Consider the following 17,256-nt stretch of genomic DNA (forward strand, 5'->3'; position numbering starts at 1 on the left):
TCAATAACTGTTGATGTCATAAGTAACTTCATGTATCAACTGGGTGGTCTCAGGAGGTGCTGCACTCTCTGTAAAAGTAATACAGACGAGTTCTTCTCCATGACAGTAGAGCTAAGTCTTGTCCCCAAGGAAAGTGCATCATTCTCACTGCTGGACTGCTGAGTGACCTGGTGTTTCAGCGTTTGCTGCCCTATAACCTCTGTCGCGGGGGGGGTTGGGTTTTTTTATTTAGGATTAGGTGTTAGCATGGATTCTGAATGCTTAGTGTTTGTCGTGAAGCTAACAGTCAGCAGAATTTTAAGCATTGTATCACAGAGCACAGACAGCAGGATGTTTGATCAATGTGTTCCTTAACCTGCTGGCAGGAGACAGGAACTCATCACCACAGCTCTCTGGGCTGCTACCACCAGCATATGAACCAAAACCTGTAAACAGCAATGATTCTTGCTAAATATTTCTACTTGATCATGATATTTAACGTAGAGCCCCCCTTGTAAATCTGAACTTCCTTCCACAGTAAACTAGTAATTGACACATTTGCTGTTCTAAACATTCATGTCAGTTCATAAGGTTATGACACACAAGAAAAGGAAAACAATATGTATGACGCTTATAAAAAAGGACTTTCTAAATTTAAAAAATGATGGCTTGTTCACATTGTTTTGATAAACTTCTCCCTACCCTGTAATATTTTAGACTCCAGGGAAATGTTCTTAATATACATTTTAATTTTTTCCCTTTTATGAGCTCTAGTATTCATTCCCTGAGGCACCTGTCTCATTATCTTTCCATTTAGGAATATATGCATACGTTTTCTATTCTTACTTTATTTCCAAGAATAATACTGTTGTTATTTTATATTTCAATGTGTGGTGGGTTTGATTAGTGCAAGGGGTTTTTTTTATTTTCAGTTGATACAATTATACATCAGTAGCAGGTCTACTATACATCCAGTTTCCTTGGAGATGTCAGCTTTGTTGGGGCAAAATTTGCCTGTGACTTCCAAAGTCTTGGCAAACAAGTCGTTAACTGGAAATCTAGAAATCCATGAGATGCCCACTGTGCAAGCATAAATCTACTCTCCAGTACCTGTGCTGAGAGTTCTGCATGTCTGAGAGCTGTTGAAACTACTGCACGTTGGCATATGTTACCAGTAGGTCCAGAGTTTCCTAAATGTCATGCTTTTCATGCATGCCCAAACCATCTATAAAGAGCATATCCAGCCATTGCTTCCTGTGAGTGTCGGGGTTGCTGTGCAAATACTGTGGAGGCTCACGAGTTTGTCTGGGAAAAGCTGTAGCAAGCAATTTTGTCCTGGAGACACAAATGTTTTACAACATGCATTCATTTCCTTCTTCCTCGTCCCTAGCAGAAAATCTTAAAAGTTTGAGTAGTCGAAGTAGGGTTTGTAATAAGAAATTGTAGGTGAATGCAAGTAAGTTTGAAAACACTTTTTTTTTTTTAATGAAATGCACTAATTTTTAGTAGTCATTAAATAGACATTTCTGTATAATTAGTGACTTAAAAAAATTGTTTTAGTTTTGTAACGCAGAATTCTATTGTCCTATTCCATTTATAAAATATTTACGTATAAGGGATTTATTATCCCATTAACCCAAGTGGAATTTATGTACTTAACTTCTATTAACCTTAATAGAAATTATCTGGGTGATCCTTGTTCTTCTATGGGAGACTAGGTCTTTAATTTTTTATTTTCCTCTACATTTTCTTCCCCCTTTCCTTAAAAATCTTTGCTTTTTTTCCACCTTAGAATGGAAGGGAGTTGCTCAGGCAAGAGACATAGATCAGCATGCACTACTTTTATCTGAAGTATTAACGACTAAGCTAAATTGCAAGTAAAGAGGCTACACTGCTGGTAATGGAAGTCACCTTTTAATGAGTTTTCCATGTTAATCTTCTAGTGATCTCAGCTTGACTGTGCTCTTTGGCCAGTTCTACAGTAGATAAAAAGTAATGACCTTCTCTTGTGAGGAGAAATAAGAAGTTTGCCAAATTTATTAAATCCTCTTCATTGATTGGATGATGTGTCCATTATGAACTGAACTGAGAAGAATATCTTTACAGGACATTGCAATCTTGTAATTCCTTTACCCCATAACTTTTTATCACTTAATCACCTTTTACATCTGTTTTGCTTAATTCTGATTTTCAGGACACACTAAAAATGCGTAGCTCTAAAACGGCCTTTTCTCTGTAACAGAATTCCTTAGGTCACCAACTTGTTCTGAGGCTGCAGTCCTTATCTTAAAAACGTGAAGGAAAAATGCCATGGTTGACGTGGTTTGAACCCAAACTTGCAATTAAGAGGCATTTTTTCCCCTCTGTGCCTTGTGGCTTCCATGTGGAAATATGAAGAGGTATCTCTGACTTAAAATAAATGGGGTAACTTTCAATTCCATATTCAGCGAGAAACAGGACAGAAGAGCTGGGCAGAGATGACGACAGTGACACAATGAAGTTGGGAAGGAGGGTAAGAAAGGAGAGGAGCTAGTCCTGGCAATAGAAGTAGATCAGTCTGGTTATCTGAACTGTGGACATTTCTTGCTGTGCTTTTGGACTCTGTTGATTCCAAGCTTCCTCTTTCTTTTGAGCTTCATATGAGCGCAATGTAAGTAGCTGTAGGAGAGCCTTAGATGACCTAGAGGACTCTAGCCTGAATAATTCTATGGAAGGGGAACGATTGCAGGTTCCCATGCAATTTGGCACTCATCCTTTCCAGAGCTTATTTCATGGTTCTGAATGACTACTTGGGCTCTATCTGCACAAGCCAAAAAGCTGCTGAACTTGTTCTCTCTTTTCAAGGGTACCTTCAGTAGCCTAACATGGAGCTTTGCCACACAATAGGAATTTTTGTGCTACTTATACCATTTTTTGGCACAGATGCCATGCACAATATAACGCTAAGCTCAGGTAGTCCGTGCTGTCCCCACTGTGAACATGAAATAACACTTCATGGCTATTACTTGTTGGGATTTCCTACCCACTTTGCAGAACAACCAGTGAGAACTGTGGGACAAATGTACGTAGATGCATTCTGTGATTCCTTGTTTTATGCTTAGGATTTTTTTAATATTGAATTCCTTTATATAGTATTTGAATCTCTAGTCATCTTGTAATCACATTTCAGTATTTCTGACCATGCAACCCTGATTGCTGCAGCTGCTTTTGCTTTCAGTTGCATGGTGATGCCACCATGAAAATGCTGGTTCTTTCACCAGTGCCTGAATAGCATTCTGTTGCACGCTGCCTCAACTTACTCATTCAAATTTTGTGGTACTTGTTTTGGTATGTAGCATCTTCATTTGTGAAGTTATTTTTCTTGAAGAGACCCTCTAAAATTTTTTTCCCAGGCATTCTTAGAATCAGTTGGGAACAGTTTGAAGAAGAAAAAAACCTGCCAACCATAATAAAAATAAGGACAGGTGTGCAGAAATATTTCAGAGATTAATAAGGCTCTGGGAAATTCTGGAAGTGTATTGAAGATGTATTTATAAGGTTGAAAGAGTGAGCTAGAGAGAATCAGGGTGGGGATATCAGAGGATTTTCTTTTTATGCCTTTAGTTATGACAAACAGTACTGACTTTATTGGGAGTTCTTGCTCAGAATTTGAATTCTAGCAGCTTATTATATCTGTGTAGCACAGTGTAGCCTGCAAGAATACTGATCTGGAGCTCTGTGTAATCATTTTGTGACACTGTTCCTCCCAGTCATTTTATGTCCTTTTGGTTTGTAGTGTATTTCTGCCTCAGTTTTCAAAGGCTAGTATTACTCCTTGCATAACCTTTACCTTGCAGGCCGTCTCTACACCAGTCAGTTGTCCTGTGTTCCTATTTACCTAGCTATACAGTTCAGCTGCTAGAAGGAGCTTGGTGCTGACTCTCTTGTGTCACCCTAGGCAGCTTCAAGATCTGTTTATAACGTAAGTCAGTGTTGCTTAAAGAGAAAACCTTACATGGTGCTGTGTTACTATGTGCTAATTTAATGGGAATACCCAAGGAAAGTCTCTCAAAAAATTGTTTTGTCATTAAGAGAGATGTATCTGTAGCATTAAGTACATGGTAAATACATTATTACCATTCAGATCCTAGAGTGAAAGAACTAATTTATTAATTTAATTAGTTTGTAGTGTACTTTACATTATTGTAATGTGCAATATTGAAATAATGAACTGAAAATAGGTATGTACACATTCTGTTCAGAACAGCAATTTAATAATTCACTTGGCAAAAGCTCCTCTAATAATACATGAACCGTGAAATGTACTTGAAATGCCGGTTGTAGTTAAAAACTTTCAGAACTTAACGTTGGCAGTGCTTGTACTGCTAAAATGTAAGCTTCTTTGTGAAACAGGCAATTAGGGGATCCAGTTTTCGGTGTATTTTCAATATTAGTTTAACTACTAGGATTTTTTTAATATTTAAACAGAACATTTACTGCTAACACAGTAAACTCTACCCTTCTGATTTTGCACTCATAGGAATGAAAGAATACAATCAAGAACACATTAATTTTTTTTTTTGTGCATTTTGTGGTCCCAGATTACTGCCTTAGTGAATTAGAATTATTGTTCGGGATTTTTTTTTTGTTCTTCAGATCTGCACGATACTATCTCTGGAGGAAAAACCTGATGAATACAGTGGATTCGTAAAAGCTTAAATTGTAGGAATGCTGGAAATTCAGCATCAGGTAGTCACTTTTAAACAGCAAAATATTAACAGTATGGAAATGCATGCCACCGAGATTCCTCAACTATCTTGCTCCATTTCACTGCCTGCCCTTTGTTGTTCTTATTTGTTTTGCAGTGGTGCCCAGAGGCTCTCAGATAGGATTGGGTTCCCACAGTGCCATGTGTTGTACAAACTCACAGTAAAGTGTAGTTTGCAAGGTAAATACAGATGCAGGCTGGGTTTCTGCAAGAGGCAGTCCACTATATGCTTTGTTACCATGAGTTAAGATAGTCTAGCTCCCAATTTTTGCACCTGTGACAGTACGGACAGGGGACTGTCCATATTCCTGGTTTCATTCTGGCCCCTGCCATCTTCTGTGGATGGTACTCCCTTGATAAGGTCCTCTTTATAGACAGGCTGGCCCACAAAATAAGTTGAGGCTGTGGGACTAGAACTATGCTCTAGCAGAGAGATGTTTTAATGTTCGAAGGTGGTTTAAAAAGTGAAATATATTGACATTTAAATCGGCTGGTTTTTCCTAATTTTTGGTATTTCTTACATAATAAAACACTTTAATTTAGCTCAGCTGTGTTAAGAACATTTTATCCTATATGACTTTAACTCTTCATGTGGGGAAGACATCGCATAACGCCAGCCTACTGAATTGCATTTTATAAATATTTTGCAAACAGTACCTTTCTGGTTTTTATACCAATTTTTCCTGATTATGGCCTGTCATGAGACTGGTGTGTAACATATGCCATGCAAACAACTGCTAATCAAAATGAATGAATAAGAAGGCTTGAGATGATTTTAGACTAGATTAGTATCTATATCTGCTTACTGCCTTATTGTTGTTTGCTTTCCTTCAATCGGTTGTCATCTTGACAGACTCTTTGCTGGGCCAATTCTATTCTCAACATCCATTTCCAGTCAGTAACTCATAGAATCTTAGAATCATTAAGGCTGGAAAAGACCTCTAAGATCATCGTGTCCAACCGTCAACCCAACCCCCCCATGCCCACTACACCATGTCCCTGAGCACCTCATCTACACATCTTTTAAATACTTCCAGGGACAGTGACTCCACCACTTCCCTGGGCAGCCTATTCCAAGGCCTAACCGCTCTTTCAGTAAAGAAATTTCTCCTAATGTCCAATCTAAACCTCCCTGGGCGCAACTTGAGGCCATTTCCTCTCTTCCTATCGCTGTTACTTGGGAGAAGAGACCAACCCCCACCTCGCTACAACCTCCTTTCAGGGAGTTGTAGAGCGCGATGAGGTCTCCCCTCAGCCTCCTCTTCTCCAGGCTGAACACCCCCAGTTCCCTCAGCCGCTCCCCATCAGACTTGTGCTCCAGGCCCTTCACCAGCTTCGTTGCCCTCCTCTGGACATGCTCCAGCACCTCCATGTCCTTCTTGTAGTGAGGGGCCCAAAACTGAACACAGGATTCGAGGTGCAGCCTCACCAGTGCCCAGTACAGGGGCACGATCACCTCCCTGCTCCTGCTGGCCACACTATTTCTGATACAGGCCAGGATGCTATTGGCCTTCTTGGCCACCTGGGCACACTGCTGGCTCATGTTCAGCCGGCTTTCGACCAGCACCCCCAGGTCCTTTTCCTCCGGGCAGCTTTCCAGCCACTCTTCCCCAAGCCTGTAGCGTTGCCTGGGGTTGTTGTGGCCCAAGTGCAGGACCCGGCACTTGGCCTTGATGAACCTCATACAGTTGGCCTCGGCCAAACTCACCTGAAGTATCAGTTAACTGCAGCTTTTATTGAGACCAATTTAATGGACTCACCATGCTAACTGATGGCTGCAATCAAACAATTAAAAAAGATCCCTGGTTAGTAGGTAAATTAGTATCTAGAGAAGACCAGTAAAGGATCAAGAGGGTTCTCAGACTTGGAGGAAACTAAAGCTGCATCATGTCATGAGCCCACTTACATTGGCATATATCCCATTAAAGCAGGATGTAGGAAAATACAAGCTTAAAAAAAGCAATTTTTTTGTTACATAGTTTGACTGTTACCTCATTTCAGTTCAGAAAATCTCAATGATGTTATTACAGAAGCTTAAAGTTCCTTCGAATGCTTCTGCAGTTTATTCTAGCTCCAATCTGGGTAGACTTTTAGTAATTTCATTCATTTTTTGTTTGTTGTTAGATTTTAAAGCTTCATGTATATGTTTTTGCTTCAGTCTGTTTCAAAAGTGAGGTAGAAATGATTGCATATTCTTCCACATTCATTTTCAAAACATTCCTTTTTAAGTTTATTAGCGTAGCAAGTGAAGGGTAACTGAAACAATTTAGCATTTTATTTTAGATTCTTAAACTGCTAAAATGCATGAACAGACTGCTGTCAAAATTGCTAAATAAAAATTTTTATTTAGACAAAGATCTTGTGTCACAAGTTTCACAGTGTGGAGGAGGTTTCATTCAGATATTACAGCTAAGGTCCAGAAAATAGGGTTTTATGAAAATGGACACCTTCCCTTTAGAAGGCTCTTAGCTGCTAGTATGGTCATCTCATGTAATCCTTGTTCTATTTTTATTATTGTTCCATATTTCTGTTTAAATGGATGGTTTGAAACTGTAATTGGCTGTTTTCATTAAGAGTGATCACATTCTTCTGCTGACACTTCCCTTGGAACTCGCTTGCTTTAGGATGCGGAGCTGCTATGGATTTCTTTGCCCATTTGATGGTATTCTTATTCTTGTATGGCTTAGAATCAATCAGTTTGTCATTCCCTCTGCATGAGACAGGCTCAAACCCACTGGCTTCCTCCGTAGGATCCATCTAATAAACCTCTGCTACGTAGCAGTTTTTTGCTTAAGTCCTCATTTATCCATTTTCATTCTTGCCAAGCTAAGCAAGCTGTTTAGACCCCATCTAGTGCTGGATTTGTTATCGGTGTCAGAACTATAGAAAACCCTGAAATAAAGGTCTGAATATATCTTGCTTCTTATACTTGGCTGTTCCTCACCTTCAGTGGCTCCCTTCAGAACTTGAGAGAGTTCAGTCAACTCTCCCAAGAAAGCGTGTTAGATCCTCTTACCTGCTTCTTTCCTGCCTTTTTGGTAGTGCCCCTACGCTACCTAACTACATCAGAAGAATCCTTGCTTTGCATATTCCTCAAGAAAATGCATTTCTGTTATGCCTAAAAACTTGGCTAAATGCTTGATTCTTTTTCTTGGAACTTGCTTAAATCTTATAGCATCTGCTTGCCAACTTGATGTTTTTAACTTATGAACAAACTTAGGGAAATAAGATCTCAGATGATAGGAGAGAAAGACTTGGGTCCCAGAACTGAGTATGGGAACTGGTAGGGGAGAATGATGTGAGGACTGAATTATAGAGAAAATGTGTTCCTCTCTACACCAGAGTAATTCTTTGACATTAAAGAAAAGACAGTGGACAGCAGAGAAGACATTCCCAAGTGAATGTCTGGACACTGGAAGAGAGATGCTTTTCTGCTTCTTGGCGATTTTCAAGTGGAGCAGCTACAGTGTCAGAGAATGAGAAGACCCTGGTTCAAGCTAGTCTAGAAATGAGGATGTTCTTTTAAATTTTGAGGACAGCTGGATACAGGTCCCTGCCTCAAAAAGGGTTTCGTTATTTCTTTCTTACTGGAGTGAGTCCAGTGAAGGACCATTAAAATGAGCACCTCTCCTATGAGGAAAGGCAGAGAGAGCTGGGACTGTTCAGCCTAGAGCAGAGGCGGCTCGGGGATCTCATCAATGTAGATAAACACCTGAAGGGAGGGTGCAAAGAGGACGGAGCCAGGCTCTTTTCAGAGGTGCCCAGTGACAGGACGAGAAGCAACGGGCACAAATCCATCGCTTTTCTACCGAGACCCTCTGTGGATGAACACTGGAACATGTTGACCAGAGAGGTTGTGGAGCCTCCACCCTTTGGAGATATTTAAACCTCGATTTGACGTGGTCTTGGGTAACCAGCTGTAGCTGACCCTGCTTGAGCAGGGGGGGGTGGCCTAGATGGTCTTGAGAGGTCCCTTCCAACCTCAGCTGCTCTGATTCTGTTTTCTGCAACCTGGAATAATTTTAACCATAAACATGGCTTCATATTCCTTTTTACAGAATAAAGAATTGAATGTGGATCTCCCACAGCCTCGGTAAGAGGGCTTAAGGTATTTATGCTGTGATATGGCAGTCTTGATTAATCAAGTCATTAAATAAAACTTCGGAAACTATTTGGAACATACTGAATTCATTAATGTATTTGGGATAACCAAAAGCATGATAATATCTGGGGGGGAAACCTACTTAGCAAAAATTTTTGCCCAGTACTTCTTTTAATAACCTGTTTTGAGAAATTAAGGTAAATGATTCATGTGCAGTATATATTCAAGTGGGACCAGTCATATTTAGTTCTCTTTTCTGAAAAAATGAAATTATTTAATTGCAGATGCTTGGAGCTATTTATATTACAGTACTTATGTCTAAGGGTTATTTATGTTAATATGTCACTTCTAATTAATTGGGGGTGGGGGGAGAACAGGTGTTCTGTGTGTCCCACAAGTGCTCAGCGTGCTCCCCAGTTCTTATAGAAACTTAACATACCTATGACTGGCAGGTTAAAGGATTTGGGAGGAGTGGTGGGGGTGGTGCTTTTTTCTTCTTGGGAATGAAAGGATAGTTTTTACCACTGCCAAAGAAGCTCTACCAAATACGTCTTTCATTAACAATTTTTGTATTATTATTATTATTATATATGTGAGATCCTGTTAAGGGAACATTTTCAAAATTTTGAGGAGAAAGATCATATATGAAGAGTAACATCTGTGCTAAGGAACACTGCAGTAACATTTTTAATTTTTCTTTCCATACCGTAAAAGTTTGAATTCCAGTTTGAAATAATTTTGTTTGAACAGTTAAAATAAAAATAGCTGTTTCTATGCTGTCTGCCATTACAGTACTGCACACTCAAATGCATATGGACAAGTGCAGTTTGCATGTATGTATCCTAATTGATCCCTCTTGCATATTTTCAAGCATCCATGCCCAACTCAGTTTCCATGTGCACATGTTTATGTTCCCTCCTTGCAAACCATCCCACTACATTTTTTGACATTCATTCAGTGCCATTAATACTGGCACAGACAAACTTATCCCTGTTTCTACCCCACTGCCCCATAAAATAATTAGTAGCGTTGTCCAGATGAGGCGGAGAGGGAGGGAAGTAGAGAGGTTTGGGTTTTCAGGATTTTGTGCCTTTTTTCTCCCAGCTGCCTACATTTTTCTAGTCGCAAGGGTAATTTTTGACTCAAGACTTTGCTCTCTTCCTGTAAAACATTTAATTGGTGAAGATGGCTGTTTCTTAGCTTTTTTTTTTTCCCTAGAAAGGAGAGAAAGGAGATTTCAGAAGGTGAAACCCAGTTATGAACTGGCCTCCACTGAGAATTAGTTACAAAAATGGAAGAAAAGAGGTTAAAAAGAGTTTAATGCTCAGCTAAATCATAATTCTTAACTTTGGGGATGGAGTTGAAGCTGGGAAAAGTTGTATGTACTCTGAGAGAATAACAGTGTAAATGAAAGTTGCTTGAAGAACCCAAAACTCAGTAGTTTTTATTAAAACAATAAAACACACCAGTTAATGCTTGTGCTTGGGTATGGTAGCAAACTGCATTGAACTCTTAAAGATAAACTCAGGTTGCAGGAGACAAAAGTAACTGGTTAGTCTGTGTACACATGGCATTCATTACAGGCAGAGCATCTTTTAACAAGCTATCTTTAAATCTTTTAATAAAGAGAGAGTTTAATTTTACAACCACTGTAAAATTTCATGTTATTTTCATGTTATTACTTTGCCTGCACTACGTGAAAAGTTACAGCAGCGTTTAGTCTATTGGGACACTTTGCAAAGAACAAAATATAATTGTTATTTAAGCAAAGAGGCGACCATGGCATCACTCAGATGCAACTCACTGAGAACCTCAGACCGCAGAGCACGCTGGATTTATGAACAAAAATCTTTCACGAGCACAGAACAGAAGAATTAATAGAGTCTGTGCACACAGCTAGTGAAATGCAGGAAAGGTGGAAAAACATAAGTATTTTAATATCTTAGTATTAAAGTACTTAGTGTAGTATAGAAAACCAGATGAAAAATGGCTGAAATGCTTGTTCCTTTGAGGAATACAGAGTTCTGTTAGCACTTGACAAATCCATTGCAAAAAGAGCTGGCAAGCCAGCAAAAGGAGACATCGTTAATCCCATTGAAACCAGTGTGAAACCGATGAGCATACAACTGCTCTCGACGACACCAAGGTAAATCGGGGATCCGCGCTGACTGTGCTCGAGAACACTGAAAATAAGTCACTACCCATTACCAGTTACTGAGGACGTGTTGTCTTGTTTAACCAATACAGTGTGTCAGGATTGGATTTTTGGCACGTTGAGCTAAGTGATCCATCCTGTCCCCGACATTTTTGGTAAGAAGTGTGGCAGGCCCTGTAACGAGAGGTGCCATGGAGCTGGTCCTTGCCGTGCTTCTGCATGTGCTTAACCAGCGGTCTGGGAAGCTGCCGGGCAGCTGAGCTGCAGCTGATGTCTCTCTTCCCACAGAAGAGCGGGATGTCAGGTATGCAAGACCATTATAGGCACTGGTCACAGCCCTCGAACAGGTGGCAGGGATCCTAGACTAATTTTGCACAGTTTGAAAGCTGACAAAAGGTGAAGTCTCTGTCACTGGAGTCTGTTGATTTCCACAGTGTCCTGGTTGGAAGCAAAGTGCTGTTACAGAAATGCCTGAGTTGAAGGATGCGAGCGGACTCTGGTCTGTTAGCGTTGGTCTCCATTCGTTAATAAATTTACATCTTATTGAAAGTCTAAGCACTGAAGGGGAATTTAAGATCTGATGTTACTGAGATGGTTTTGGCAGTTTTGCCTAAAATCTTTTCATATGTGATTTTATTGCATATTATGCCAGTCAGTTGCAAATTGCACATTAACATGCAGAAACGTGGTGCTTACTAAATGATTATGTATTGCTGATAAGACTATAAATCTTAGTTTGTAAATGGATTGCTTCCCATGTAAATGGGTTTCCTTCCCAGTCTCAGTTTGGCGGGATCGCAGTATTACACAAGTCTGCTGCAAGACTGTTCAACCGTTTCTTCCAGGTTCTACAGTGGAAAGCACAGCAGGAAGAGGCTGCTAAACTAGAAGCTGCTGTAGCTGCCAGAAGAAAAGAAGAGAAAGATGAGAAAGAAAGGCTACAGAAAGAGCAGGAAATGATTCGTAGAACTCAGGAAAAAGAGAAAGTATGAGAATTTTTTATACATTTTTGCATATGTTAATGTGTACAATTGCCTTTAAAATCTTTAACTGATCTCACTACCTTTTATGCTTGTCAGGTATTAAGTATTAGTATAGAGATGAGCAAGTGGTTAGTTGAGTCTTGTTACTGTCCATTTTAGCTTTAAAGCTGCCTGCTCTTACACACCAGTTATGTTACTTCATTACATTTCTAAAAAAAAAAGAAAAGCGTACAAACATAAGTGTATATGACTACTTCTGTGTCACAAAAAATCAGTGCAGAGGCATTAGTGGATTTCTAACATGTACAGATTTGTGCTTTTTAGCAATGTGGCAGACTATGAAAGCCTCCAATGCTGCAGTTAAGTATGCTGCAATGCAGCAAATGAGCCTTACAGTATATTGTCTGCAAGAGAGTGCACTGCACTTTGCAGCACAAGGACCTTAACAGTGGGCCTGAAGCATAATGGTAATATTAACCATTTCAGGATATCAGAAGTCTACGTCACATTATTTGAAGTACTTATGCGGTGACTACTTGGGAAATGGCTTTGATGCATAAGTCTAAACTTCAACTTAATAGAAAATCAGAAACCCACTATAGTGAATGTAATGCTTTTAGAAAACCAAGCTGTGTCACATATGTATTTGTGTTGACCTTTTTATTTAAATGATATGGCAAAAATCCAGGAGGTTGTTTTATTAGAACTTTACCTCTTTTTCTGACTATTTTTTACACTGAAATCTGGTGTGCTTAGAGTCCAACTCACTTGTGGCATATTTGTTCAGACTGCATAATTATTTCTGGAAAAAATAAGTCGGAGAATGTCATAGATTCTTATTGCTTTGTCTTTCAAATGCTGATGAGTAAATAGTCTCTTTTACTCTTATGGGACTACTTGTGCTAACATGTTTGCAGGAAGGGTCACTAAAAGCTGTGCTCTTATAACATGCCAGTTAGAAGCAGAGTTAAGAAAACAAGGCTAAACTGTTCCAAATGGAGTATTTTCATGATGCATATGAAGGCTTTAGTGACATCAGTATGTGTCACACTACAGAAAGCTTGTGCAAAAGAAGGAAGAAAGCAAAATCTTTATATATGTTATCATGTTTTCTCTTTAGATTTTGCCTTCTTGTCTTTATTTATCTGCACATTTGTGTGTAACATCTTACTGCGAGCCAGCGTTTACCGATGGGACTACAACATGGCCAGTTAGACACCCTAGAATTTAATGGATTCTCATGTTGGTAGAGGTGTCTATTGCAGTGATATTCCCTGCAGGGGAAAAAAAAAACCAAACACAAACCTATCCATGCTTAGAGCAATTTGATTAAGTTGTTACTAAAACAATTTAAAACACTTACTAAAAGCAGAAAAGAAATTATAGCAGAGCAAAATAAATGACTTGCAGGCAGGTAAAACTGACTGTCTTAGCAGAAGAATGAAAATAAAGTCCTATGCTACTTGGAATTTCCCTATCTATTTTTATAGCACTCAAATATCTTTTCCTTGCTTTGTCCAAATAAATATGTCTTCATGCCATGTCAAACAGGTCAAGAGCAGAAGCTCTTGTGGCTTATTGTATTCCTGGTGGTAGTTTGCATAATCGTTGAATTTGGTTATATCAACAATTCTGCAAAGAAGCACTTGACTGAAGGTGCTACCTGGAGAAAAGAAGCTGAAGCTGCTGAAGCCTTCTTGTCTCCAGACAGAGACTGTTATCGCCTCATTATTTCTCACTGCTGCAAGTCCCCAGCGCCAATATTTGAAAAGCTGCCTAATTTCAAATTGATTTTATTTTATTTGTGAGTTCATTCTTCTTGATCATGACTGCGTTTGCATATTGCATGTATCCAGTTTCTTCTCTAGCTGAAGAAGTCTCTACTTACATTGGTCACCTGATTTTATTTTTCTGCAATTTATCTTACAGATGAAAAATACATTCTTGGTAGAGCACAATCTTTCCTTTAAACTATGCTAAATCATGTAGTTAGCAAAATTACAACTGAATTGTCCAAAAGTCAGTTTCAAAGTACACAGAATGCTCTCATCTTCATAGGAATTAGAAAAGTTCAGATTGGAAGGGACCTCAAGAGGTCTTTAGTCCAATCTCCTGCTCAGTTATGAGGTCTGACCAGGTAACTCATGATTTTATTCTTACTTTAGTTTGTTTTATTTATCCTTAAATTTATCTCTGATATTTGAGACTGTCATTTCAGGTTCAAAAGTTGAGAAAGCCATATTTGTGTGTTTGCAAACCATGCACTTTCAGAGAAATCCTGGCTCAGTTTAAATCAGTGTTGGTTTTACCTTTACCTTTAATTGACTTATTGTAGATATTGTTGGTGAACTTTTTAGGCTGAAACCTCTATAAAAAGACACAGGGGAATTTTTCAAGATTGTGTGTATGTGCACAATTTTGTGTTACAAAATTTTATTCTATATGTGATTTTTCTTTTTTTTCACTCTGACATATGTTTCCTAGTATTTGTTCTTGGTTGATAAGTTGTTACTGTTCTTACATGCTGGATTTAAAGTTATAAAATAACAAATTAAGGCAGAACTTCTACATTTGCTGCTTGCATTCATCTTCTATATAAGAGTTTTCAGGGTGAGATGTGATGAAATTTTGATTGGTATGGATAATGCGTGAGTTGTCTCAGTTGGAGTGTGTGATTGTGAGATTTTGTGGTTTCTCAACCAGCACTGGAAACAGGTACAGAGAGAGGGGCAGCCCCTATTTAATGACGATTTGCTGCTTAGGTTATGAGAAACTTCGCTGCTGCTTTTCTTTTTATTACAGCTTGTTCTGCTTATTTGTCCTGACTCTGTGTTTATAGTGGCAGGTGGCTCTGACACCACTCGGAAGGGAAGAGGCTTGGTGTTGACCTAACCACCAGCAATGTTCATTTTATGTGTAAATATTTTGGTTGTGCAAACTTTCCACTTTTCTCTGGCCTGTGTGTAATGTCTATATAGAACAGTTCTTTGCCTATGCACAGATGGATTAGCAGCTGTTTGAGGTCAGCAGTCATATGTTTCATTTTGAGTGTATTACATCTTAGATCCTGAAAAAGGGCTGCTAACCTTACACTGTGGCTGCTTTTCTGGTGAATGTTCTGTGGCAGCAAGAAGAATATGTAAAATATCCGTGATCGGTGTAAAAGAAATGCCCACTCTCTACCTAGTTTGTAACCCGGGCAGGGTATGCCAAGTACTTCCAAACCTGAGAATGGGTAAAATGACGTTAAATCTTCAATACCAGTGCTATGTTTGCTCTATTGGACTGCACATCAGATTTTTTCTATATATTTAAATGTGGAATTTTAGCAATATCCACTGGCCCCTAATTAGAGTTTATGAGAAAGCCTTCAGGCAACGTGGAATACAGAAAGGGAATAATTGCAAAAGAGAGTTTTATTTCATAAGTATTCTAAACAATATTAAATAAAATCATTCCAAGAAATATGGTTATAGCCATCCTTGTTTTCATGTCCTTCATGTGTAATACATGGCCTACATAAAGAAATGATTGGCTTATAGGTTGGGAATTCAGAAATCTAAGCACTGTTTGGAAGGCCTGTTTTATTCTGAATCGTGATAGTTAAAGGCTTTTCTGCACAAAGTCAATCATATAAAGAGGATGGTATTTTGACTGCCATTTCGACTGAAATCTCCAAAAGAGGCTTAAATTCAATATAGTTCAGTGGATGATACAGAAGTTATTTTTATTGCCATTTTTTGAAGCTTTTCTTATGTAAGATGATTCCATAAGTAAATTTCATTGTAAGAAATTACCTATACTTTGGAAGGTAGGATAAGGTCTCAGACATTCACTGGAAGTTTATGCATTTAATTGTAAAATCAACAGATTATTGAGGTATAATTTCAGTTGCTTTTATAATTAACATTTTCTTAGATTATTAAAATTCTTAAGATTTTCTTAGATTTTTGCATCTTTTTCTAAAGCTTCTATTCTCTATTTTTCCAGCTGTATTTTAAATTTTAGAAACATATTGCTGTTTTTTCAGTGAATCACAAGTGGCAGCATTGTCATATGCTTCTGTCATCATAAACAGTCTTTTCAAAAACTCAGCCTTGATTTTCAAGGTAAACACTATCTTTATTTTGCTGCAAGCAATAATTTTTAGTGAATTTTGTAGCTTTTCTCTTTCTATTTGTCGTAGCAATTGCCAAGAAGGTCTAAGGAATTAAGGGGTTTCTCAGTCAGGCCTGAGGTGGCGTGAAGCACCATGTCATTCTCTGGCAATTCTTTTGGTTTCTGATTTGGAAGTACATCAGGGTATGTCATTATTCCTGTGTCCCAGCTTGTCTTTCTCTTCTGGTACCTGCATGTGGAATGGAAAAAAAAAGTGTGAGAAGTACAACAAAGAGAAGTTGCAAGAGCGCTAACTCTTGTAGATCTACCATGTCATCCTAAGTCTTCTTGTTGGGATAGCACAGTACTTAGTATAAGGCAGAAAAGAGAATATATGATACCTGTTGGAGATGACATGGAATATAAGTTGTATTATGATGTGTTGTGGTTATTATTATGTGTTAATAACTGGAACAGGCAGGACAGGTCAGCTTAGCTTCAGTTAGGGCAAGAGGCTGCAAGATCAGGAAATACGGGAGGTCTTATACCCCGAGGTGCGCTGAGGTTTTCCATTGGTAAAAGGATACAAGAAATGGCTGGAGCGTCATGTTGCCAATAAGCATAATGGATACCTTTCATAGACTGAGTTGAGGAATTATAATCATATCCAATCACCTTACGTAGGTTGAACTGTTTTATATTATTAACATAATAAGGAGGAGTGCAGCACTCTGAATACATTCTTCTGACTTCATACACGGGTTCCTATCTACAACTTTCTAAACCTTTCCTGAAAATTAGTTGCTGAAATTAGGTAAACTGAAGGGCTTTTTGTCCTAATATATAATTTGTCTATTAGTGCTTATTTAAAAATCTTACTTGTGATTTTATGTGTCTTCTCCTTCTCTTTGTTTTTTTTTCTATTCTGTATTAATGGTCATCATTTGCATACATTTTGTATCACTGTTAATCCTCCAAAGTATGCGTGATTTTCACCAAGCCATGAGGTGACGTTAGCCCTAGCCCCTAGCACTGAGTTTTGCAGTAAGCAGCTGAGGTCCCCTGGGTGGTGGGGAGAAGGGCTGTGCTGGCACTGGCCAGGAGCCCGCCCAGCCCTGTCTTTTGTCTCCAGCAGTGGCTGTAACAATAGAGAAAATGCATACGATAATTTCCCTCCCTCCCTCCCGGCTAC

At 38.8% G+C, this 17,256-nt stretch overlaps 1 protein-coding gene across 1 annotated transcript in view; it reads left to right on the plus strand.

Moving 5' to 3' along the window:
• Positions 1–17,256, plus strand: part of CCDC148 (coiled-coil domain containing 148) — a 68,791-nt gene that overhangs the window by 36,609 nt on the left and 14,926 nt on the right. Inside the window, exon 11 of the mRNA XM_075152609.1 lies at positions 11,829–11,969. Within this exon, the coding sequence (XP_075008710.1) occupies positions 11,829–11,969 (141 nt within the window). The remainder of the gene's footprint in view (positions 1–11,828; positions 11,970–17,256) is intronic.

This window comes from Calonectris borealis, chromosome 6 (assembly GCF_964195595.1).
Source record: "Calonectris borealis chromosome 6, bCalBor7.hap1.2, whole genome shotgun sequence".
NCBI lineage: Eukaryota > Metazoa > Chordata > Aves > Procellariiformes > Procellariidae > Calonectris > Calonectris borealis.